This window comes from Ambystoma mexicanum, chromosome 2q (assembly GCF_040938575.1).
Source record: "Ambystoma mexicanum isolate Mex_15411 chromosome 2q, UKY_AmexF1_1, whole genome shotgun sequence".
NCBI lineage: Eukaryota > Metazoa > Chordata > Amphibia > Caudata > Ambystomatidae > Ambystoma > Ambystoma mexicanum.
The window spans coordinates 204,422,896-204,448,776 of record NC_090924.1 but is presented as its reverse complement, the minus strand read 5'-3'; the positions used below and the strand labels follow the sequence as shown (position 1 = coordinate 204,448,776).

The following is a 25,881-nucleotide window of genomic DNA, read 5'->3' as shown; positions in this document are numbered from 1 at the left end:
GACTCTTGGGCCACCACCGCTGAAGAGGAGACACCCTACACCTCTGCTCCAACCGCACTACCCTAACCCCTACGGATACGGACACAGCGACAACAGACAGCGACCTCTCTCCGACACCAAGGGCTTCCCCACCAGATGAAGTGAGCTCCTTCCACTCCACTATCGCCCGTGCGTCAGAGCTCTTCCAGCTCACCCCGGAGGAGAAGAGGGCTTCCTGTATCAGCACCAAGAGGTGGAAAGGAAGACCTTTCTGTCGGTTCCACTCCTGGATGTCGGGGATGAGGGCTGGCGCTGCTGAAGAACCCCGCCTCAGCCCCGGCGAAGAGATACCAGCTTGAAAAGAAATAACTGGTGCTGGAGTCTGCACCCAAATGTCTGTGGTCACAGCTATCCCCAAACTCGGTGGTCTCGCCTGCGGCACGGAAGAAGTCATCCAACCCGTGGTCCTCAACCTCTGCCCCTACGGACGGCGAGGGGAAGAAATGGGATGCTGTGGGGGGGGGGGAGGTCATCTATTCAGTGGCAACGACATTGAAGGCGGCCAAGGCCTTAGTGATCCTGGCCAGGTATGAGCGGGAGCTATGGTAGATGGCTCCGATCCTCGATTTCCTCCTCGAGGACAAGCAGGTAGAGGCTATTGAGATCCTTCAGGAAGGCAAGGTGGCGTCAGACCATGCCATCACAGTGGCCCTGGACATTGCGGACACAGGGTTCCGCCAGATGGGAAACTGGGTTTGCCTCCGTCGTGGTGGCTGGCTGAAGGCCACCAACTTCAGACAAGGGTCCTGGACATGCTGTTCGACAGACAATCTTTTCGGCAAGGCTGTCGATGAATCCCTTCAGGCCATCAAGACTGACAGACGGCCTGTGCCCTGGGCATGCTGCCACAGCACCCTCCATCCTTTAGGTCCTCAGGAGGGAAGTCGGGTAGATCTTCAAAGAGTTTTGGTGGATGGTCGTCCTCTTACTGCCTTCCCTCCTGTTCCACGACCCAGGAAGCCTACAGGGGTCATTCCAAGGCCTTCGTTGTCAAGGCTCCCAGGGCGGCGCACCGGCCTCCAAGCAGGACTGAACTGGCCAGGGCGCCTTGCGCCCACCCCTGCACCCCGGTGGGAGGCTGGCTGGCGAACTTAGTCAGCATGTGGGAAAACATCTCCACCGATCCATGGGTGCTGGACGCTCTCCCCTAAGGACACTTTGGAGTTTCAGCTAAAGTGTCCGCTAATACCACTAGTGGCCCGGCAGGAACAACACATACCTCAGCTGCTGCTGGAGGTTTGGGCCATGTTAAGAAAAGGGGCGATACAGCTGGTTCCGAAGCAACTCTGGGACTCCAGAGTTTACTCAATATACTTTCTGGTACGAAAGACGACCGGGGGCTGGAGGCCCATTCTCAATCCAAGACGACTCAACAAGTACATCAAGTCCCAGAATTCAGGATGGTCATGTTGCAGCACATGCTCGGCAAACTGAAGGAGGGAGACTTTCTTTCATCGTTGGATCTAGAGGACGCTTACTTACACGTCCCTATTCATGAAAAACATTGTAAGTTCCTGCGCTTCGTTGTAGAAGGGAAGCACTACCAGTTTAAGGCTCTCCCCTTTTTGACTGAAGTCGGCGCCCAGAGTCTGTACGAAGTGCCTGGCTCCGGTGGCGGCCCATCTGCGACTACAGGGAATTTGTGTGTATCCATATCTCGAGGACAGGCTCATCCGGGCCAAGTCAAGGGACATCGCCGTCGATCACACGGAGAGGACCAGCCGGCTGCTGAAGAATCTGGGGTTCTTGGTGAACTGTGCAAAATCCTGTTTGACTCCATCACAGAATGCGCTGTTCCTGTGGTCCGCGCTCAACATGGTATCCTGCCTGGCGGCTCAGTCGAAGAAGAGGATAGCGGCCATTTTGTGCAAGGTGCAGCAGCTGTTGGCACTGAAGATGGCCACGGTAAGGACCTCTGCATGATGGTGCTCGGCATGATGTCGTCATGCATCTACCTGATCCAGCTCTGCAGGTTGCGGATTCCTGGACTCCCGCTGGATTTAGGTGTTCGGAAGCTTCAAGGACAAGATCGTGCTAGACGAGGAGTTCCATCGAGCGATAAGGTAGTGGGGCGTGCGCTCCAACATTGCCGGGGCACAGGCTTACAGAGCCCCCCACCCCCCTCCATACCAGGAGACAGTCACGACTGACACTTCCCTGGAGGGGGGGGCACACACTGGACGTCTTTATGCCAGAGGCCTGTGGCTGCCGGAGGAGAAGGTGCTACACATCAAGACCTGTAACTACGGGCTGCGTTTTGGGCCCTCAAGTCATTTCTTCCGTCCCTCAAGGGCAAAGTGGTGAGGGTCTTCACGGACAATCCACCACAATGTTTTACATCCGGATGCAGGGCGGCACCAGATCCTCGGCGCTATCCAGAGAGGCACAGGAGTTGTGGCACTGGGCCATCGTCCAGAGGAGGTTCCTCATTCCTTTTCACCTGGCGCGAGTGAAAAATGAAGTCGTAGACTCCCTCAGCAGGGAACTGCGCTCTTGCCACGAGTGGGATCTTCGGCAGGATCAAGTGGACAACCTCTTCCTCAGGTGGGGAAGTCCCCAGATCGATCTGACGGCGACGAACACCAAGTGCCAGAGGTTCGCCAGCAGGGGAGCATGGGGGACGCATTCTTCTTCCATTGGGAAGGCTTGTTCACATACACGTTCCCTCCGTTGCTGCTACTACTACGAGTCATCAGTCAACTCAGACGGTGCCGGTGCAGGAGGATCCTCGTCACGTCAGCGTGGCCGAGGCAAATCTGGTACCCGGACCTTCTCAGCATGTCAGCGTCCCCTCCAGTCAAGCTGCCAATGGTTGCGAATCTTCTCGCCTGGGAAGGAGGCGCAATCCTGCACCATGACCCAGGATTGCTGATCCTGAAGGCCTCGGACCTGCAGCATTAGAGTTTGGTGGTTACAAGCTGCCTGCGGACTGCAGGGAGGACCTCGCCAAGGCCAGGGTGTCATAGACTCTGAAGTGTTACGGACACAAATGGAAGCGTTAAGCGACTCAGTAGTGAGATCTAAGGCTTTCTCCAACCATGACATCTGTGACGCCTGCTGTTGCCGTTCATCAGTGACAGTCACTGAAACCGGCTTTACCTCATCTAGTTGAGTGCCGAGAGGGGCCTGCATCAGTGTTGCTGCATTCATCCAGAGGAATAGGTTGCACCAGTTCCTAGACCCAACCGGAACTTATCTTGCACCTGTAGCTCTTGGGCATCTGCAAATGGAACGTAAGGCAGGAAAACCTGCCTCAGGCGACCCTCCGATGACCTGCCAAGTCGAAGGAAAAATCAGAGTACGGGTGATAAGTTACGATACTTATCTTTGCCCTTATCTCCACCCTTTAAAAGTTTGCAGAGCTTTTGAATTGGTTTACAACTCTTGGCTTTGGCAATACCTGTTCCCTAAAGACCTCCAAAAGCTAGAAAAGGTTTTACTCACCAGTGAATTGCTTCATCTGTTTTTTGGACCCATTTTCACAACCTCAAGATACTTGCTCAAACTTTTTACCAACTCCTAAAATTCTTTGGAAACTTTGAACTTTTGGGCACAAGACCCCATTCAACTTGGGGTTGGACTTCATAAGTTAGGGTTGTAATTCCTGTGGACCGTCAGTGTTAAATCTAAGTACTTGGCTTCCCTTTCAGTTATTGTCATGGAGGGTGTTTGGGGGTGAGATGGGGGGTGAATTGATTATTGTGCGTTGACCAACTGTGATTGTATGTTTCATAGTGTTTATTGTGTACTACTATTTCCTGTTATTGGTCATTTGCCATAGTGTTTTGGGGCATACAATAAATGTAATATTTTTGATACTTAGTGTATTCCTTTGTGTTTCACTGTGTGGACTCATTGTAGACCCCTGACCCCACTCACCACTCCTGAGATTTAACATTTGCCTCTCTCAATGCTACCTTGATTGGTTTGGTTAAACTCAGAGAAGTTTCTCTGTTCACTATAAATAGGATGACCTCCTAAACCTCTGTCCACCAGGCCAGAGTTTAGAATTCCATTCGAACAGTGCCTTCCTCCTCCTGGTGTCGCGTTCACTTCTCCCACAGCTGCTCGTACCTGACATTTCACTATACTGGTCTCTTAAAGATGTTCTTCTCCAACCACGTCACTGTCCCTCTGATCTCTCACTCCGCCTTTCCACCTACACCTTTTGATCTTAATACTTTTCTTCTGTTCTTACTATCGCTCGTATCTCCAATTACCCCTCTACTACCTCTGTTAACATCTTTCCCCTCCATCCTCTCACTCTACTTCTTTGTCTCTCGCTATTCTCGTTATAATCTCTGTCCCACTCTACGCTAATAGTTACTCCTATTCTCCCACTCTCTCTTCCTACTTTGTTGCTCACATTATCGCTCTAGTCCCTTTGCATCCTTTTACTATTGTCAGTGTGGTTATTTCTCTATACGCTAGTGCACACTATCACCCTCTACTACCAACTACTACTCCACTACTGCCAGTTTCTCATGTGCTGCTCACGCTACATACTGTCTTCACTCACAGCTACTACTTCTCCAGCATGGGGTCTGGCATGGATTCACATGCTCATGAATATTCCCTGTCAGGCTGGGTATTCTTGGTAAAGAAAAAATCAGTTTTTTTTTTGAACGGTCTTTCTACAAATAACAATCGCTGGTCTCTGGGTCATACTGCCCCCAGCCAATGACTGCCCTCTACCTAAGCCCCTCCTCTGGCAGCCATTTTCAGATTTTTACGGCACATTCAAGTGTTGGGAGTCCTCGTGCTGTAGCTCTCGAGCTTTTACTGCGTATTGCGTTTTTTCAAAGAGTTTTTACTCTTATTTTTGTGGTCTATTCGAACCTCAAGCTCCACCAATTCTTCTTCAGATCAAACCGGACCCGTTTCGGAATTTTCTAAACCCCTCAAGGGCGGATTTTTGTCGAATTACACTTCTTGGAGGATTCGGGAAGACCTTCGAGGCCTACCCCGATTCGGACATGTCCCAGGACAAAGGAGATTCGACACCTACTGGATCCAAACTGTTCAGGAACTGCCCAGGATGTGGACTACAGAAGGTCTTCAGGGAAGATGAGCACTCCCGGTGCCTCTACTGCCTTCACGCCGACAAGTCGCACGTGGAGGAGGACTGTGCGTTATGTAACAACATGTCGGTCCAGACAATGAAGGACCGTCGTATTCGGCTCACCAACTGGCTGGAGGGAAAGAGCCCAGAAGCAGGTGAGAAGTCTGAGCGGTCTTCTAAGACCTTTGAGGGCGCTCTGGCAACCGGGGCCCAACAAAAGCCATGGCAAAGCCTGTGGAGGGTACCCAAGTGGAGACTACTTCCGGGCCTAGAGTTTCTCTGCCACCCCGGAGGTAATTATCTTTCCAGCCTATCGAGAAGACCCTGTGAAATGCTGGGACGAGAAAGAGGGGGGGGGCACGGTAGCCATAACGGACACAGATATCACCTGCGAGGATGAGCTGGCTGGCGTCAAAAATATCCTGGACAGAAGAGGAAGGGGATATGTCTCGCTTCAAGAAGCTACTACTCAACATCCACAGGAATAGCCTAACGAAATATTACGCAACTGTGAGGCTCGGAATTAACTCCAAAGTATGATCAATGGTTATCTGACGTAGATGCGATTATCCTAATGGAACGCAGAGTCTACCAAGCTAGAGGCTGCCCGGGCAAGGCAGACAAAATCTGGTGGAAATGGGACCAGACACTGTAAGTCACGCACAGAATAAACTAACAGACTTTGGAGCCGACCTTGCCGCGGCCACAGAATGTAATATCACCTGTCACCACTCGATCGAGACAATCAATAAAGTGCCAATTGTTATTTTGACTATCTGTATCTTCAATCTGTTTCATATATGTATATATCCATGCAACGCCTGCGCACATTGCTCTACCACTTGTATGCAAGGTTATAAGGTTGTGTATTAAACGTCGTATTATGGAACGAAAATGCAATAAATTTTGTTATTTAAAAAAAAAAAAAGATCCTGGACAAGAAGTTCAAGGAAGCCAGGTCCTGCGGGAGGGATCCCGACGAGGCGGATGTGGCGAGGAACGGTGGAGCTGATGAGGAGCCGCAGCCCGTGGAGGAAACAGAGGAACCTGCACCTCAGCCGTCTCTCCCGTCACAATCAATGCCTACGCCACAGGACAATTCAGGTGTAATCTTGATGGCTTTGCAGACCCTGTGTACGGAGATAAGGACAAGGTTTTGCCCTTGCCCCCAGCGGACGATCCAGCGGCTCCTGGACCGTCGGGGAGCCCACTGAACAAGCTGAGGCGAATCCATCCTCCCCCTCCCCCTCCCTTCAACCTTCACCTCCATCGAGGGATGAGAGGGGAACGGAGACTGCGGGGACGGATGACGATTGCAGTGACGTCGGTGATGACGGGATGGATCTCCCATCGGCCCCCTGCCCGGGCCTCCCCTCCCGACGAAATTGGCTCCTTTCACGCCATGATCTCCAGGGCATTGGAGCTTTTCCAGCTATGCCCCGAAGAGCAGAAGGAAGGAAGGTTTCCTCTACCAACGACGGGAGGCCAAGAGGAAGACAGTAGTCTGTCCCGTTACTGGACGACGTCTGGGACGAAGGTCTGGCACTGCTGAAAAACCCGTCCACGGCTCCTGCGAAGAGGGACTGGTACGAGAAGAAGTACTGGGCCCCAGACTCCGCCCCTCTGTGCCTCAGCACAGCCGTCCCTGGATTTGGGGGTCTCCGCAGCGGCCAAGAAAAAATCGGCAGGGGCGACGACATCAACTTACACTTCCCCACCGGACGACGAGGGGAAGAAGCTGGACGCCATTGGGACGGGTCAGCTCGTCGGCAGTGACGACCATCAAAGCGGCCAGCGCCCTCACGATCGTGGTACCCTACGACAGGGAGCTGTGGTTCAAGATCGCTCACCCTCCTGGACTTCCTCCCAGACGACAAGAGGGCGGAAGCCCTTGAAATCCTGCAGGAAGGCCAGGTTGCTTCGGACCACGCCATCACGGTGGCCAGACATCTGACACCGGCTTTCGCCAGATGGGCAACAGCGTTTGCCTTCGCTGGTGCGGTTGGCTCAAGGCCACCGATTTACGTGAGCATGTGCAGACCAGGATACTGGACATGCCCTTCGACGGGAACGACCTGTTGGCCAAGGCAGTGGATGAGTCAATGCAGGACATCAAGGCGGACACCGAGATGGCCTGGGCCTTGGGTTCTCTCCACGACGGCTGTCCTTTCGGACCTCCGGAGGCAAGTCTCAAGGTACCTCCAAAGGATTCGGCGGCAGTTCCGCGTCGTACCGCCAGGCGGGCCCGCTCCTTGTCGCAGGAAACCTACAGAAGCCGCAGCAAGGCCGGCGGACACTGTCGTCGCCAAGGAGGCCAAGGTGGCAAGGCCTCGGCGAAGCAAAACTGAACCGGTCGTGACGTCGGGCCCCCCACCCGAGCACCCCGGTGGGAGGCCGGCTGGCAAAGTTAGTCAGTGTGTGGGAGTACATCTCCACTGACCGTTGGGTTCTAGATGCCCTGGCCCACGGGCGCACTCTGGAGTTCCAAAGAAAGTGCCCCCATCTACCACCCATGGCCAGGAAGGAAAACCACGTGCCACTGCTGCTTCTGGAGGTACAAGCAATGCTAAAAATGGCGCGATGGAGCTCGTCCCGAAGAGGCTCTGGAGTATAGTCGCAGTACTTCCTTGTCCGAAAGAAGACAGGCGGCTGGCGGCCCATCCTAGACCTTCGCCGCCTCAACAAATAGATCAAGTCCCAGAAGTTCTGGATGGTCACACTTCAGCACGTGTTGGGACAGCAGGAGGGATGCGACTTCCTATCGTCGCTGGACTTGGAGGATGCCTACTTCCACATCCCCATACACCAAGGACATCAAAGTTCCTACGATTTGTGGTCCAAGGGCGACACTACCAGTTCATTGCCCTGCCCTTTGGGTTTAAGTCGGCGCAGAGGGTCTTCACCAAGTGCCTGGCGGCGCGGATGCACCTGCAGGGGATCCACGTATACCCCTACCTGGATCATTGGCTCATCCGAGCAAAGTCAAGAGAACTCACCATCGATCACATAGCGAATACCGTCCGCCTGCTCTCGGATCTGGGATTCTTGATCAACTTTGCGAAATCCCACTTGGTACCGTCGCAAGATGCCCTGTTCCTAGAAGCCAGACTCGACACAGTGGCGTGGTTGGCTTCACCGTCGGAGGAAAGGACAAAGGCCCTCCTTGGCAAGGTACAACGGCTGTTGACCATGTAATTGGCCAGGGTGAGGTCCATCAAGTCACTGCTCGGCATGATGTCCTCGTGCATCTACTTCGTGCATCTATGCAGGTTGTGGATGCGGCCACTGCAGGAGTTACTCGACACCCATTGGATGCAAGCGGTGGGCAGCTTCGAAGACCAGATCTCCCTCAACGAGACGTTCCGTCAGGCGATCCGGTGGTGGGGCTCCCGCGCACCTCGCGGCGGGCATGGACTTCCAGACCCCAGCGCATCAGGAGACGGTGATGACGGATGGCTCCCTGGAGGGATGGGGAGTGCACACCGGAGATCTCCACGCAAGAGGCCTTTGGCTCCCGGAGGAGAGGTCCCTGCACATCGTCCTGGAGCTCCGGGCCGTGTTCTGGGCCCTTGGGTCTTTCCTTCCGTCTCAAGGGCAAAGTGGTACGGCTCTTCACCGACAACACCACCACTATACTCCACATCCGTTAGCAGGGGGCACCAGATCCCCAGCCGTATCAAAGGAAGCGCAGGATCTGTGGCACTGGGCCATCGCCCAGGGGATGTTCCTGGTAGCTTTTCATCTGGCAGGAGTGAAAAACACTGTCGCCGACTCACTCAGCAGGGAGCTGAGCTCTTGTCACGAGTGGGAGCTTCGGCAGGATCAAGTGGACTTCCTATTCCGACAATGGGGCAGTCCCCAGATCGACCTGTTCGCGACGGCAGCGAACACCAAGTACCGGAGGTTCGCCAGCCGGTTTCCCCAGCCGGGGAGCATGGGCAATGCATTCTCCTTCCCCTGGGATGGACTGTTCCTGTACGGTCCCCGTGCCGGATGGCCCTCATCGCACTGGCGTGGCAGATATGGTTCCTGGACCTTCTGGACTTGTCCGCATCCCCCCCACACCCCTAGTCAAACTGACGATGGAAGCGGGTCGTCTCACCAGGGAAGGAGACGCCATCCTACACCACGACCTGGGATCGCTGAATCTGCAGGCCTGGCTTCGACAGCACTGGATGCAAGGAGGTACTTGCAAAGGCCAGGGCATCCACGACTCTTAAGTGCTATAGACATAAGTGGAAGAGATTCTCTGTCTGGTGCCGTGCACAGAAGATCAACCCTCTACGGATTACGGCCCCTCAAGTGCTGCTGTACTTGCTGTCGCTGGCCAAGGCGGGGCTGGCACATGCCTCCATCAATATCCACCTGGCGGCTATCTCCTGCTACACCAGAACTCTGGGGCGGTCGTCGCTGTGGTCTCACCGCCTGGTGAAGGAGTTCATGAAAGGACTGGTCCGCTCGTTCCCGCCGTTGAAGGTTCCGGCCCCTGCATGGTAGCTCAACGTGCTGCTGACCAGGCTTGTGGGTCCCCCATTCGAGCCCTTGCACTCGGCACCGCTGAAGTTCCTATCGTGGAAGACGGCGTTTCTTGTGGCCATCACCTCTGCACGACAAGTGGGAGAGATCAGGCCCTCTCCTGTAAACCTCCATACCTGACCTTCCATGAGACAAGGGTAGTGCTGAGGACGCACCCCTCCTTTATGCCCAAGGTGCCGTCGGACTTCCATCGACTTGGTGTTATCTGTTTTCTTTCCGCCGCCTTTGTCGCCGGCTGAGACGACTTTGCACTGACTGGATGTGGCTAGAGCGCTGAAGTTCTACGTGGACCGCACGAAGAGTCTTCGGAAGACATCACAGCTGTTTGTGAACTTTGGACCTGTGAACCAAGGGAAGGCCCTCTCGAAGGCTTCCATTTCCAGATGGTTCTCCGGCTGCATCATGCACTGTCGCTGGTTGGCAAACCAACCGTTGCCCGGACGTCCAAGGGCCCATTCACCCAGAGTGTTTGCTGCCATCACAGCATTCTTCTGATGTGCCCCTGCTGGACATCTGCACGGCTGCTACGTGGAGGTCAACGCACACCTTCACGAGATTCTACTGCATCAACAGGGATTCCAGGGAGGAGTCCAGAGTCGGCCAGGCAGTGCTGCGCAACCTGTTTACTTGAAGGTGAGGAGGTAAGAGATGCTTAATATTGAGTTGTTGAAATGCTTAATGTTGAGCCTTGCCACCTCCCGTGGTTGTGCATGTGTGTACTGCTATGTATTCTTGTATTCATGAGCGTGTGAATCCATGCCAGACCCCATGATGGAGAAGGAACAAGTTACTTACCTGTAACTGTTGTTCTCCAGCATGGGTCTGGCATGGATTCCCATGTGAAGCCTCCGCTCCAACCCCTCTGCGGCTCTTCACTTGGTACTACTGCCACTTTACGTGCTGCCAAATCTGAAGATGGCTGTCCGAGGAGGGGCTTAGGTAGAGGGCAGTCATTGGCTGGGGGCAGTATGACCCAGAGACCAGTGATTGGTTATTAGTAGAAAGACAGTTCAGAAACAAAACTGTTTTTTTCTTTACCGAGGATTCCCAGCCTGACGGGGGAATACTCGTGAGCATGTGAATCCATGCCAGACCCATGCTGGAGAACAAAAGTTACAGGTAAGTAACTTGTTCCTAGTACCACCACCGCTACATCTACTCAGTCTCTGCTCCCACACACTAACACTCCACAGACCCTCTCCTCAACAGCCTCTTCATTCCTTTCGTTCTTGCCCCCTTTGGTCTCGCGGATGTCCTCCACTGTCTCCTGTCCTCGCTCAACTAACCCACACTAAACCATTCACACAGGCTTACTTAAATACCCACTCCCTCCCAGGATTGGCCAACTTACCTTAGCAAATCACCTACCTGGCTTCATGGGGTGTGAGAGGAGATAGGCCATGGGAGGGCTTAAAAGGGTTGTTAAGCCCTTCCTTTCCAACATGGACCCTGGAGGTGATGGCCTCCATGGGTGTTTTAAAATGATCGTAACATCCCAGGTCGTGTAGTGTAGTGGATGATGGGGAATGCCTTCCTGTCCTTTACTTTAATAAATATTTCCTTGATGGTTTAGTGGAAACTTGTCCCTGTGCATGCTCCTTTGTCGGTCAGTGTTGTGGGTGGTATGGCACCCCTTAGTACTCTGCAATCCTTTGCTGTGTCCTCTGGCGTTGAGTGGCAGGTGTTGTGCTGTGCATGGCACCCATTATTATTTTTTTTTTTATAGACCACTGCTCCTCGCCGTCTGTTGAGGAGTCCCTCGGCTGCTGGCATCTTCTCCAGATGCCGGCGCCGCCATCAGTGCAGTTAAGGTGGGGAGGGGTCCTACCTGCACTCAGGCACCCTGGTTGGTTTGAGGTCCCCCATCCCTATCGATAGGACCACAACGCTTGACCTGTTACATAGGACAGGATCCTTGACCCAGGTTCAACGACCAAAGGCCAGGCTAGAGGGAGATTAGGGAAATGTCTCTCCACCCAATGTTACCTTATGGGAGGAGCAGTGGTTGGGGGGGGGTGGGTGGGGGGGAGAAGGGGGACAGAAAGTGGTAGGTTCACTTACCCCACGACTCAGATTCTTCCCAATGGCACTGCAGGTTTTCCAGAATTTTCTGGGTTTCCAATCTTTTGCCCTTGGTTAGAGGGAGTGGAGCCCAAGTGTCGTGAGCAGAGGTGTCACTTTTCTTGTTGGTAGCTGGCCGCAGGTCCCATCAGACTGTTCAAGGCAATTTGTTGAAGACCCCCAAACGAAGAAAAGATGCAGACCTCAGCAGTATACTCTTCAGGACACCTCTCAGGAATCGGAAGGATGGTTCGATCAGAGATCACCATGGTCTGGTGACAACAGGCGATCTTCAAGCGGTGAACACAGAAGATGCCCAAGTGAGGACAGACGACGTATGGCATAAGATGAAGGTCCTGAGAGTCCTATGGCTCTGCTCAGAAAGCCGATTTATGCAGCGCTGTAGCACAAAAGTGAGGTAGTCAGTCCACTGGGGGGTCCAGGGACACTTAAAAACGCTTCCAAGTCATTGATCTGTGAGCAGGGGCCCCAATTAGTTATTCCTACCGGTCCAACGTTCGTAACACCAACAAGGGTTTTCTGAGATCATGCAGAGGAGCAGGGCTTCACCAGGCCTATCATTAGAGTTGATGCTGATTAGCTACAGGGATCATCTTCTGGTCGTCGGCAAGCTGCTCTTCTTCGTAGACATCTCTGTTCCAACAATGATCTGTTCATTAGGTGCTTGAGCCCTCCATTTATCGGAGATTAAGGATGGGAGCAATCCCACCAATAGTAAGGATCTGCAACATTCAAACAGCTCTGGGTTGTCCAATCCTGAATAACCGGCCGGCAGAGGATGCAGAGTGAGACCTGACATTCCCAGCCCTCCTCCTCTGACACACGCACGCCTGTGGAAGCAGCAGCTTTCACCGGAAAGCTATTAACATATGTCATTTCCTGACTTGAGAAGGCAGGAAGGACAAAGGACAACGTGGCCAAAGAACAAGTGAAAATCTCACTGTTCTGCTGTTTTGGGGTGCAAGCCACCTTTAGTAGCCATTTGCGGTAAATGCAATTGTGCATGAGAAAAATATCACAAATGGTAGAAATCACATAGCTGTCTTAAGCACATTGTCAAAGTAACCAAAAATCCATCTGGTAAAAAGTTGAGATACAAAAAGCATCGTAACTACACTTGTGCAATTTTAATATACATGAATTCCAAAAGAGAAACCAAGCCTCCCAGTACTGACTGTATTAAAGGCTGGTTAGTTTCCCTATAAGAATTAGCAAAACGGGCAGGGCAGTATAGAAGTAGCTGAAAGTTTCCCAAACCATTATACACCTGGGAAATATTTCTAAAATGAGGAATCTGTGGGAGAAAGGAATATTACAGATGGTTAGTATTTTGTTCTTCAAGCTTTTTTCTTTGAATCCTAAGACACCTCCATTCTATTCTTTTTATATAGGTAACAAGCTTTCCTCTGCAATACCCACCTTGCTTGGCAGTATACAAGGTGAAGAGATGTTGGAAGGTGATTGTGAGGTTGGAAGTCCTCCAGCTTCTCAAGAAAGTGGCATGGAAGAATTGAAAAATGGTTTAAATGAAGACCAAGCAATGATGCAGGATTGCTACAGCAAAATTGTAGACAAATTGTCCTCTGCAAATCCAACAATGGTGTTACAGGTAAACGCTACATTTGAAATGTTTCAGCATTTCTTTTTATTTTATTTGTTAACCGCCCTTAACACTGCAAAGCATTATAGAAGTGCCATCATATCAACTAACCATTCAGGTGTGGTTCCATACATATTTTATAATGCAGTTAACTGTGGGGAGAGTACAATTATGCAATTGCATATACCTTTTCAACGAATCAACATTAATGTACACATGAATTTGTATCTCACTTGAATTTAGGATCTTAATCCAACACTTGCATATACTGCCCTAGTATACGTCCATATCTTGCTCATGCTATGCTTTTGATTGGTGTTGCTCTTTCCTTTCAAAGCTTCCCTAATAGTTTTTGTCTAGGTTCAGTTTCACCACCACAAACATAGTAGTTTAGGGTGTTCTTTTTGTAATCTGCAGTAGTGCCAGCAGATACCATTTTATGGTATTTCAGTGAAGTTAACAGAAATATAGTTGTCTTCCGTAGAAATGTTGTGGCTGTTGTGATGCTAGCGAATACTGGGTACTTCCAGTGTGCGCATCCTTGAATGTTTAGTGCCTTAGATGTAAAGTGATCCCAAATAAGAATGAAAAAAATGTACTTGGTTCAATATTCTATTTTGCACTTTGGTTTATTTTACTTCAGATCTTGTAGTGTAATGCCAACACATGTTGCACGACTCCCAGATATTTTCTTAAGGCAACCGATTTCTCTGCACAGTATATTTTGAACCATGAAAAATGTAAAAGAAATGAGTTCTACTTCCTAATTTATTTCATTGTTTACAAAGAAGAAACAAGTTCACAAGCTAATTGTATGTAGTTTCACCAACCAAGAGAACACATTGATAAATAATTGTATATTGTCGTAAGCGTGATCATGCTCTAAACCTAACCATGGTAGCTGCATGTGCATGACCCTCTCACCTTGATTAGCACAAGTTGTCCTCTTGTTATGCACAGGCCACCTCGAGGCAACCAAATGGGTGGGCGACGGGGTGGGGGGAGAAGAGGGTTCGGAAGAGGTTATGGATAGGCACAGGGAATTAAGAACACCAGGAAGATGGGTAGGGGTAAATAAGGAAAGGCCCTCACTACTCTGACACTCAACTACTCAATGGCATCTATTCATACTAACCTCTCTTGCTTATTTGAACTCTTCCAATACTTCCTTGTATCACTCTTTACACATGTAGTCACCATCCATCCCTTAACACTTTGCCATGACTCCTTTACTGCACACAGCAATTGGTCACATGAACATAGATACATATACATCACAGACAGAATGCTTGCCTTCTGTATCATATACAATATACACTCAGTTGCCTGACTGAGACCCTTCCCTTAAAATGATTAACATAATACCCCAGACCATCTCCTGATGATCTCAGAACACTCCATGCTACACATTTTCCATGCTCATGAATGATACCACAATGCCGCTTAATGGTCAATTCATGTTGTAACTCTTGCGCTGAAAAATACCAAAAGAATGTTGCCCTGCCATAAACACCCCAAAAACCTTAGGTGTTAATTCACACGCTAATTCACACTCTTGCACACTTCTCTGTTGCCGCCGAACCCGCATACAAGTCCGAATGCTGTAGTTGCTCCACGGTCTTGGGCATCCTGCCATTGGGCGTGTAAGCAGAATACCTGCTCTCAATCAAGGGACAATGAAGTGAAAGGCTCTCACCTTCACCGCCTGGGCTCTGCTCCCATTCACCAACCTCTCGTGTCTCGGTGCTCAAGCACCTGTGCTTGGGCGCTGGCATCCTTTAGCCATCACTCGGCTTGCGTTCATGCACACGCCTGTCCATGGCCTGCTGTGAAACATCAATCCACATCGGGATTCAAGCTTCCTTCTACTCCAAACCATGCTGACGCGGCCACAACTGACAGACATGTTTGTTAGGTAAGATTTCCACAGAGCTGGTAAATCTTCCTTTCCTGGTTCAGCTCCAGGACTTTTTGCTTTTCTAGTGGGATATTTTTCATTAATACCTCAGTGAGTGGGAACCTTTTTCCACACTCGCCTAATCTTTAACTCTTTTTATGGGTGTCATTTTTAAGACTCTCCATAGTGTCTTTTTAAAGTTATAATGTCTGACAACTTATTGGCAATAAGTGCCTGTTGTTGCTGGGTTGCCCTAGGGGCTCCCCTTTTACCTTTCTTGTGCTAACCTTGAGTGAACTACAGTTCCCAAGGGTAGAAAGGATCTTTGGATCCCTTTTACAGAGTGCTGGGGAGATGCAATGTATCCCCTTTCACAGTAAAACTGTAACAATTCTGTTAGTGACAAGCTTACCTTTAATGGCTGGTGGCAGTGATACCTTTTACTAATTTGGTGCACCTTTACCGCGGGCTGTAATCACACTGCAGTAAAGGCACCTAAGGGTGCTCATTTTACCAAAATGGCCCCTGTCTTCTTTTTCTGGCATTTTGGTGTTTCTTGTCGTTTCTTGTTCCTTCCCCTGACATCCAGGGCGAGAAATTCCTTTGTTTGAGTTTTGTCTTTGGTGGGAGTCCCCTGGACACCCCGTCCAGGCTCCAGTCAGTCTGTAAGCACAGGAAGTGGGGGAGGAGTCCAAAACTCCCTCATCCTTTGTCTTCCGCCTTCCTTCAACTGGGACAAATCCCAGTGGGGGGCTGGCTGTCCTGATTGGACAACCAGATGCCCCTTTCTTGTAAAATGCAGGGAGAGAATGCAGAGGCTGTGCTGTAGTTCTGATAAATACTGGAAACCTGGAAGCTGAAGTCATGTCGACCACTGGAACAGAAAACCGAAGAGGATGATGAAGGAAAAGCGGTGGGAATGATTTCCAGCGACCGGAGAGCCTGCTGTGTAACCAGAGTCTGCTGCAGCTCTTCCTTCCAATCGACCTGGGGTCTCTGAAAACGACGAACCGAACCCAGAGCCTGGTGAGACCCACTAGACTCGAACACCTGTATTTTGAGCCGTCCCACGGGTTGTTGCAACCTTGCCTTCTTGCAATACCCTGGGACCTCCAGCCACTGTGCGGTGCGCGGTCTTCCGAATATCGCTGAAACTTCCTGGGCATCCTGGTGTATCTCCAGAGACACAAATAGAGTCCGAAAAGTCCCCTCACAAGAGTGCTGGACCTTTGAAACGACGAGAATTCAACCGCGATTTTCTGTTGTCTTCTGTGCTCCTTGAAAAGCCGCCAAACCCGCAGAACCGCATTCGGCCACGAGAGAAATCTTGCCTAGAGCCTTCTTCATCGATCCCTGCTGCAAAGTCGCTTCTGAGGTCTTGTGTTCAGTTTCCAGGACAAGGAATCCACTGACTGGGTATTTGGCTGCAGACCCTGATGTTCTCCTGCTGCAATCTCTTCTTCATTGATGAGGTACTGTGTTGGCTTGGTTATATACTTGCCTTAAGCCTGTTGGGATGTCTGTGTAGCTTTGGGGTGTCTTCTGTGATTGGGAGGTCCCTCATCCAGTGCACCCAGTACCACTGCTAAAATCCTGCTGGGGTGTCTTCTGTGAAAACCCTGGACCCTCTTCTAACCCTAGAAGTAAAGTACTCACCTGTTTGCCCAGTCTTCCTAAGGAACTCTGACTTTTGCTACTAAAGAACTTATTCCATCACTGCATGTTGGTCACTAGTCCTAGTGACCCCCCTTCTGCCACTGAGAACACTCATGCTCCAAGAATAAGGGAAAGATTTTGAAGGGATTGGGACTTCTGCCTAGAAAAGAAATCAAGTGTTTTACACTTGTAAAGAGTTGGTTGGTAACTGTAATTGTAAGAATGAACAGTTGCAAAAGTTCTTACTGATCTTGAATGTGTGATGCACTATTCTTAAAAGTATGGTTAACATCTTTTCTTCCTTAGCCACTGTTTTGCCAGTCTAATAGAAAGTAGATGTGAAGGTATTTTACTCTCCTGTGATTAGGTTGCGCCTCTTTACAAAAGTAATGTATTGGTTTCACCAGATAATTCCTGTAGGGTAATTGTACGAGTGTCCTCCAACTGTTGGTATCACCAGGTTAGTCCTGTTAGGATAACTGTAGGAGTGTCCCCCAACTGGGTCTTGCTTCCCCTGACTTGCTGCTAGCCTGTCCTTAATAAGTCTACATTAGGTTGTTGCCTACCTAGAATAACTATTCAGTAAAGTGTGACATTGGGTTTTACTTTCCCCTCATTTTGAAGTTAAAGTATGTGGGTTTTACTTTGTGTTAGCTGTGTGCCATCCAAAACAAGTTACCAAAGTTATTGCTTACCTCCATCTGGGGTTCCCTGAATTCCAAAACATCTGTAGTTTTATATTACCTCCTTAGGTTTTACTCAACTGGTATAACTATGTGTTATGACAAAAATGGTTATAGGTTTCTACTGCACCTAGAATAAGTGTTTCACTCTTCACCAAAAAGGTATATTGTCCAGTTGACGGTTTGTGATTTGTTCCCAGAGTCACTATACAACTGGAAGGACCTACTGCCCTTGTATTACCAAAAGTATTCTGAAAGTAACCATTGGTCTTTTACTCCCAAAGAATAGGCTTGACCTATACTAAATGTGTATAACAAGGTTTTGACTTCCCTAGAACTACTGTTGAGGTGTTCCAAATAAGGTTTATACTTGGGCCTGTGTGCTTTCAAGTATAGTGTTTTATATTGTGATTTCATATTATGTGTTAGTACTTACTTAACCGCTAGATTTATCTGGGCCTACCTGTATTTAAATAAATCCTTTATTTTTACAATACATAGAGTTTCAGTGTTTCTTTGGGTCATTTGTATTGCAATTTCACTTGTACTGCTTCTACTGCCCTCTCTCCCTTCTAAGATAAGCCTGGCTGCTCTGCCTACGCTGCCATGTACTGAGGTGGTACAGTCTTATACTAAGAGTGGAGTCTTGTACTGCCTCAGTTGAATGGTTTTGAAGAAGTGGGTAGCACTTCAGAAAAACTGTCCTAACAATGTCCTTCCATTGAACTCAATTATCATGAGTGCTTATTTCCACAATTTCAGTAATATCCAGTCTGACAGCTGAAAACATGTATATTTTGTCTAAAATGTTCAAACAAAGGTCACCGAGTTGTGTTGAAACATTTATTTTTTGGTATGAGATGGCCATCTTAAAGTTGCCCATACGTTAAAAAGCTTGATGCCCCATCCACCAGAGAACATATAAGAATACTGGCACCTCGGATCCGACTGTGTCCTGTGACCCGTGGCCGTCGTTCGCCAACGCGGCAAAGGCTCTGAGTGGGACAGCTCCGAGTCCCCGCCATAACCATCAATAGCCGGTGGCGCCGAAGGCCCCGGCCTCGCACACCTGGTGCCCAGCTGCTACAAGCGGGGGCGAGAGAACGCACACCAGACCCATGACCCACGGTCTCAGCGGTGGAAACGGCACCCCCGCCCCTGGGCGACCCTCCTCGTCGGGTGCTGAGGGCGCGGAGACGGACGCGGGTGCGGAGGAAAAGTAGCCCGCGACTCAGGGGCCTCCGGCGAAAGCCAGCCGCCACCCCAACAAGCCCTGACGTTGCGGTCCTCCCCGCGGGGGAGAGAGCTCTGAGCGGAGCAGGTCACCCGAACCCACTTGAGATCTGGAGCAGTCCCGACACACCCGGCAACCCGGTGACGGCCGCCCGGACCCCTATGCACCTCCGGAAGGTATGTGATGCGCCCTACAGGGGGATTAACTAAGCAAACAAAACGCCTCAAAGAAACGGACCCCCCCCCATGGACATACTAGGCTGAAAGCCAGCCCATGCCCCCGAGAGTGCACCTATCACCAGCCCTAACCTCCTGAACCGGGCTGTCTTCCCGCGATCGACACACCTGAGGAGGGGAACTCACCCCCACAACTCCGAATCCCCAAACTGAACCCTACTTCTGGGGAAAGCAGAAAGACTCGGCACTCAGAATCCCCTCACCCCGTGCCGCCAACTGCTGAGACCTGCACCTGGGAGGGGGGGATTGAAACCGGCCCACATCTCAAAGAGCACCGACCGTTAGCTCTAATAACCAGCACCGGTCTCCCACCGCATTACTCCCATCCGGGCAACACATTCTAGGCCCGCAAGGGGCAAACAGCTGCACGGCCCGAGGCTGCTGTACCGTGCTCTCTCCGGATTATATCCGGTACACAAAGCCGCCCTAACGCTCCCGGCGGGATAGTGCAGCAGGATAGCACAAATGGATCAGCGGAGGAGTCAGTGAAGGCAAGGCACTAGGCCCTCTGGGAGTAATTCAGCAAACACTCTGCACACAAAGGACCGCCAAAACCAATCAAATCACACACACAGTCAAGAAAGAGCTCAAGGAGAAGTTTTCTGAACGCAGGTCCAGCTAATCAAGCGCCTAAGGGGGCAACAGAGAAGGAAATTACCCTGAATAGAACGTATAAGATACCCCACAACACACAAGAAGCCCACGGAAGGAGAGAGAACCACCTACGACAAAGACCAACATGACTCCAGAATAGCCGTGAACCAGGGCGCCTGGAGGGGGTTCCGCATCATACGAAAAGTCATTGGACACACATTACGCACTGAGCTTTCTGCGCCAGAAAACGCTGCCCTATTGAAAGCCAACCAGTGGAAAGAGTCCTCCTGGAACACCACAATACCAAAATCACACACCATCCACAGCCATCCCGGGACAACAAGAGCCATATTTCCACCTCCACACCAGCCGCACAACACAGATGTCCGGCACCAAACCAAAGAGCACCCCAGCAAGAACCAGATCCACAGCGAAGGGGTGAAACGGACAATTGGAACTATTCTGGAAGCAACCTCAGGAGGGGACACAACACAGGAACAAGTCGTAGCACTGAAACGTAGAAACGAACATAACAGAACGGGACACCATGGCACTGAACAAAGAGGACCTACAGGAATGCCTTAGAGGCATGGAGAACAGAATGATGGAGTCCCTCCAGACCCAACTGGGAACAATTCATGAGGATCTAAAATCCTCTCTGCAAGAGATGAGGAAGGACATCGAAGAGCTGGGTGACAGAGTGGACACCACGGAGGGGGGCCTCTCGGAAACAGCGGAAGAAGTAAAACAGAATAGCATCCTCCTAGAGCAGATCTCCAGAGCCACACACAACCTCGAACTACAGGCGGAGGATCTCAAACCGCTCATGAAGATCCAATAAAGGCCTGGCTGAAACAATTGGGGACAAAGACCTCAGGAACACAATCCAACTATGCTTCAGCAGCATGCTCAACGACTTCCCACCCGAAAGCATATCCATCAACAGGATACACAGAGTGGGTCCCAGGAGAAAGGACCCGGGAGCTAGACCTAGAGACGTGCTCATGGCAATGACCTCATACTTGATGAAAGAGGAAATTTTACGGGCAGTCCCCAAGCAACAGGCAATCACCATTAATGTCAACCAAATCTGACTCTTTCAGGACTTAGCCCTATCCACGCTACACAAAAGGAGACTGATGCAACTAGTCACGAGGGCACTGAAAGCTAAAACATCATATACAGATGGGCATACCCCTTCGGACTTCAATTCACATGGGAAGGCAAACCACAGCGGATCTCCACATGCGAAGAAGGGATAACTCTGCTGCAGCTTGAAGAAGAGGAGGCACCCCAGAAAAACATGGAAGCACGGCAACCGAGGAAAGAGGGAGGACCTAGACGTTGGGAATGGTCCCCCGACCCCAGGCATCAACACGAAAGAGAACCTGTACCAGAAGGGCCCAAACCACGATAGATCCGACAGGAACAGGCCCCACACAACAACGAACGCCATAGAACCCGAAAATGGAACGGAGGTGGAACCGATGACCGCAAAACGAACACAACGAAAGGTAAACCACAGAGGCGATTGAACTAAGCCAGGGCGGGGGGGGGGGGAATCTTGGAACCCACGACAAGCCCGGACACACCCTGCCGATTGGGACGCGAGGGGAATCAAGGGGCTCAACGCTCCGGGAGGAACCCGGAGGAGGCGCAGAGACTCCTCGGTCCCACTACCATGAGGGTGGAAACAAGTTCACAAGTTTATAATGTTTTTCGTTCAGTTATGTTGGGTTAGGAAAGTTCTGGGATATGGTTCGCGACAACACACCAAACACAATCTAACGCAAAGGGGGGGTCACACAGATGACGAAATACCGCCCAAACAAGACTCATGCCTGAACTAACGGTCATAACACTGAATGTACAGGGCCTAAATTCACCAGTGAAACGGCGCAGTATATTGACACGCCTGACGGAACTCCAGGTTGCAATAGCCTTCCTGCAAGAAACACACTTGCTCGCGATAGACGAGAAACGGATGGTTCATAAAGCCTTCCCTAAACAATACTTTGCCTCCAGAGAAGGGGGGGGGAAACAGGGGGGTTGCAATACTTCTGAACGCGAACTTGCCATTTAAGAAAAAGACAGTATACAGAGACATAGAGGGCAGATTCCTACTGTTTAAAGGGACCCTGCACGAACAAACATACACCCTGATAGCACTATACGCCCCAAATGATAGACCAGATATCTTTCTGGATGGAATCCTACGGAACCTGGGAAACCGGTGCGAGGGACAAATAATAGGGGGAGATTTTAACTGCATAATGGACCCTACGTTAGACAAAACCCTCCCTCCCACCGTTGCAGACGGCAGGAACAGACAAGCACTGGGCAAACTGTTCAGAGAGCTAGAGATGATAGAGACATGGAGATTCTTCCACAACACAGACAAGGAATTCACCCATTGCTCACCTGTACACAGGGGCTATTCCAGGATAGACATGATCCTAACCTCATCTACCCTGATCCCACAAATCGAAGATGTACGAATAGGAGTACAATACCTCACTGACCACGCCCCAGTTATACTAAAAATGATCCCGTTAATGGAGACATCCCGTCATAAGAGCCCCTGGAAACTGAACAAGCTCATACTTGGAGACATTGCCCTTAGAGCCCACATGGTAACGGCACTGGAAAACTATATTCAGGACAACAACAATGGAGAAACAAACTGGGGGGGGTAATATGGGATGCAGGGAAAGCAGTGATGCGCGGGGAACTCATATCCCAAACCACAGCATACACACGTGAAAGAAGGTTACTTAAACAGAAAGTGGAGCTGGAATTGAAGGAGGCAGAAACGCAGCATAAGGCCAGGCAAACACCCAAAACAGTAAAAACCTCCGAAAAATAAGAGCCCAGCTAGAAACCCACATGGCAGAACACACCGCACAATCCATACTATGCACTAAACAGTCAGACTACGCACACGGAGGCAAAGCCAACAAATTCCTAGCAGCAAAACTTAACAAATTAAAAACCCGCAACTATATATTCAGTCTCAAAAATCAAAAAGGGGAGATAAGTACATCGGAAGAAGGTAAACTAGACATTATGGAAACGTTCCACCTGGACCTCCTCAAAAGAGGATCTATCCCCACAACTCCAGTTAGAATACATGGCCAAAATAGCCCTTCCCCAGATAAAGAAGACAACCTGAATCTCCAAGCTCCCATAACGGCCCAAGAAATAAGCGACGCCATCGCGCACCTCCCACATAAGACGCCTGGTCCGGACGGGCTCGGGAACGGGTACTACAAAACCTTCAGGAACCAGCTCCTGGGCCCATTAACAAACCTTTTCAACCATTTTGGGGAAACTGGGTCTGTCACACCCGACATGAGCAGATCGACCACAGTCCTCATCCTGAAATCAGGAAGACCCCACGGACTGCACAAGTTACAGGCCAATAGCATTACTTAATACCGACGCCAAGTTATACGCAAACATTTTGGCAAACAGATTAGCGAAGGTTCTACCCCAAATAATCCATGAAGACCAAGCGGGATTTATCATAGGGAGACACACACAAGATAACACTAGGCGAGCGGTAGACATTATAGAAAGAGGGAACCAAACAAAACAGAAGTTCTCGATTGCGGCCCTGGACGCACGCAGGGTCTTCGATAGGGTTGACTGGGCGTACCTGGAGCTAACTCTGAGGAAATATGGCTGCGACCCCACTTTTATAAGGATGGTCCTGGCAAATTTCAAACTCCCCTCTACAACATTCATAATCATCGGCAGACCCACTACTCCAATACAAATCCGTAGAGGTACGCCACAAAGCTGCCCACTATCCCCCCTTATATTTACAATGGCGATGGAACCTATGGCACAAACCATAAGACAGGACCAAGAAATAAAAGGGGTATTGGCAGGAGGGATAGAACATAGAATAGCATTATACGCAGACAACATCCTTTTGTTCCTTAGGGACACTGCCAAATCACTACCTAAAGCCCTAGAAAGATTACAAGATTTTGCCAAGGTACCAGGGTTCACGATCAACTATGCAAAATCAAAAGCCCTAAATATAACCGAAGAAGAGATAATACCCCAACAAATGGCAGCGCAAAACCCAATAATCTGGGAGCCCAAAACGATAGAATACTTAGGCGTCCAACTGACCCGGGAATACAGACTCTTATACGGGGAGAACATAGTCCCCCTGTGGAAACCATTTAAGGAAGACCTCGCGAGATGGGATGCTCAGGAGCTCTCATGGTTCGCGCTCATAACCGCACTCAAGATGACCCTCCTACCCCGCCTTCTATATGTAATTATTTCCCTCCCGATAGAAATCCCCCTTCAAATGTGCAGAGAAGGACTTAGTAACCTTTGTATGGAATGGAGAAAAAACCCAGAATACATAAAAGAATCTTAACCAGGCCACCTTAAATCTTAACTCAGCGGGCTGGGACTCCCCGATGTGGAGAGATACGCGCTGGCATCCCAGATAGCCCCCATGCTGAAATGGATGGGAGGAAACCCACTTAAGGGATGGATGGGCATAGAACAAGGGGAAACGAGCATCCCTCTGGGGACCTTACATGCCCTATGGACAGGGGCCAGAGAGGAGAGGGCCATCTAATAGAATCTACCCGCACTTCACTATGAGCATGGGACAAGGCACTCAGAAAACACCATGTAGCTCCCGGACTAGGCCCCTTCACACCGATGGCACACAATCAGGATTTCACCCTGGGTAAAAGTGACAGATTCTGGTCTGGGGGTAAACACACCCGCTCCTCCTAAAAGAATTCTACCACGACGGATCCCCATTACACTTCGACGAATGCAAACGGAAATTCGGTATAGGGGAAAGCGAGAGATTCAAATATATACAAATCAGATATTGGATCTCCCAGGGAGGGGTGAAGAAGCCAGCCTCTAGGACTCCCATAGGGCTGGAACTTACTCTACAGGAAGGCCAATCCCCCAAAGCAATAACGAGAATGTATAAGCTATTAGCAGCGCACGAATCGAGGACCGAATCTCATACAGAGACAATTGGGAGAAAGACCTGGGAACCCCCATCATGGAGGAGTGGGGACACATTTGGAAGAGGGCCCAGAAAGCTTCCAAATGCACCACAATCAAAAAATCCTCATATAAACTACATACAAGATGGTACCTAACCCCACACAGACTAAACAAAATGAACCCGGCCTACCCCCCAACTGCTGGAGACAATGTGGTAACAGAGGGGACCTATACCACATGTGGTGGACCTGCCCCAAAGCTGAAATATACTGGAAAGAAATATTGGGACACATAAGGGAAATCACTGGGAGACAACTTCCCTACGATCCCAAGGTCATATTGCTGGGTGCCGCAGTGGAAGGCATCTATGCAGAGACGGGTAACAACGCAGCCCTGATCACGCAGCTACTAAACGCAGCAAAGACAACCCTGGCCCAAGGATGGAAAAACTCTGAAAGCCCAATAGTCGCGTGCTGGTGGGTCAAAATATGGCACATATTGGCAATGGAAAAGGTAAGGGCCATAAAAGACAACAAATACTTGAAATTCAGAGAAGTGTGGGACCGATTCATAGACTGTCACAGACAGGGAAGCCTACTTCCACTGACCTAACCTGCTGAGATCGATCCTGAACTAAGGCCCCTGATAAGACGGAAACTCAAGGAGATTCACAGCAACCAATGACCCAGGTAAATAAGGCCCGAACTGCAAATGCATAACCCATCGGTGTAAGAAAACAGAACCAGCCCAGTTGGGGGGAGGGAGGAACGAAAGGGGATACATGTTATTCACGTTACTACAGACTAAAAGGCGGGGGGCGGGGGGGAGTTCCTACAGACTTGAAAAGAGGACTGGGGGGGCAGGGGGGAGATAGAAGTACAATGCAAAATTTCTGTATGCTCCTCCCACATGCATGTTTGTAACTTAAGTCCATGAGAAGAAAATAAAGTTTGTAAATAAAAATAAAAAAAAAGCTTGAGTGGCATTGGTTGAATTTTGGACAGCACAAAAAATGGATAAGAAACTAGTAATTGCTCATTTTTCTCCTTGAATCCAATTACATTCCTCAAATTAAACAACTCTGGTGTCTATTTACTCAGACTGAATTCAAGCAGAATGTAAAGGAAAATGCCAGCTTTACTTGGTAGTAAACACGTTAATTGAAGTTTGATATCAAGGTAGAAATGTAGCCCATTTGAAATCGACTGCGCTTTTTACTCTATGGAATTTACCAATGTTATATACCATATTCTAAATTAGAGGC

At 50.0% G+C, this 25,881-nt stretch overlaps 1 protein-coding gene across 1 annotated transcript in view; it reads left to right on the top strand.

The window, feature by feature from the left end:
• Nucleotides 1-25,881, top strand: part of SMG1 (SMG1 nonsense mediated mRNA decay associated PI3K related kinase) — a 2,768,248-nt gene that overhangs the window by 1,147,747 nt on the left and 1,594,620 nt on the right. The window contains exon 37 of the mRNA XM_069647131.1: nucleotides 13,111-13,328. Coding sequence (XP_069503232.1) covers nucleotides 13,111-13,328 — 218 coding nt within the window. The remainder of the gene's footprint in view (nucleotides 1-13,110; nucleotides 13,329-25,881) is intronic.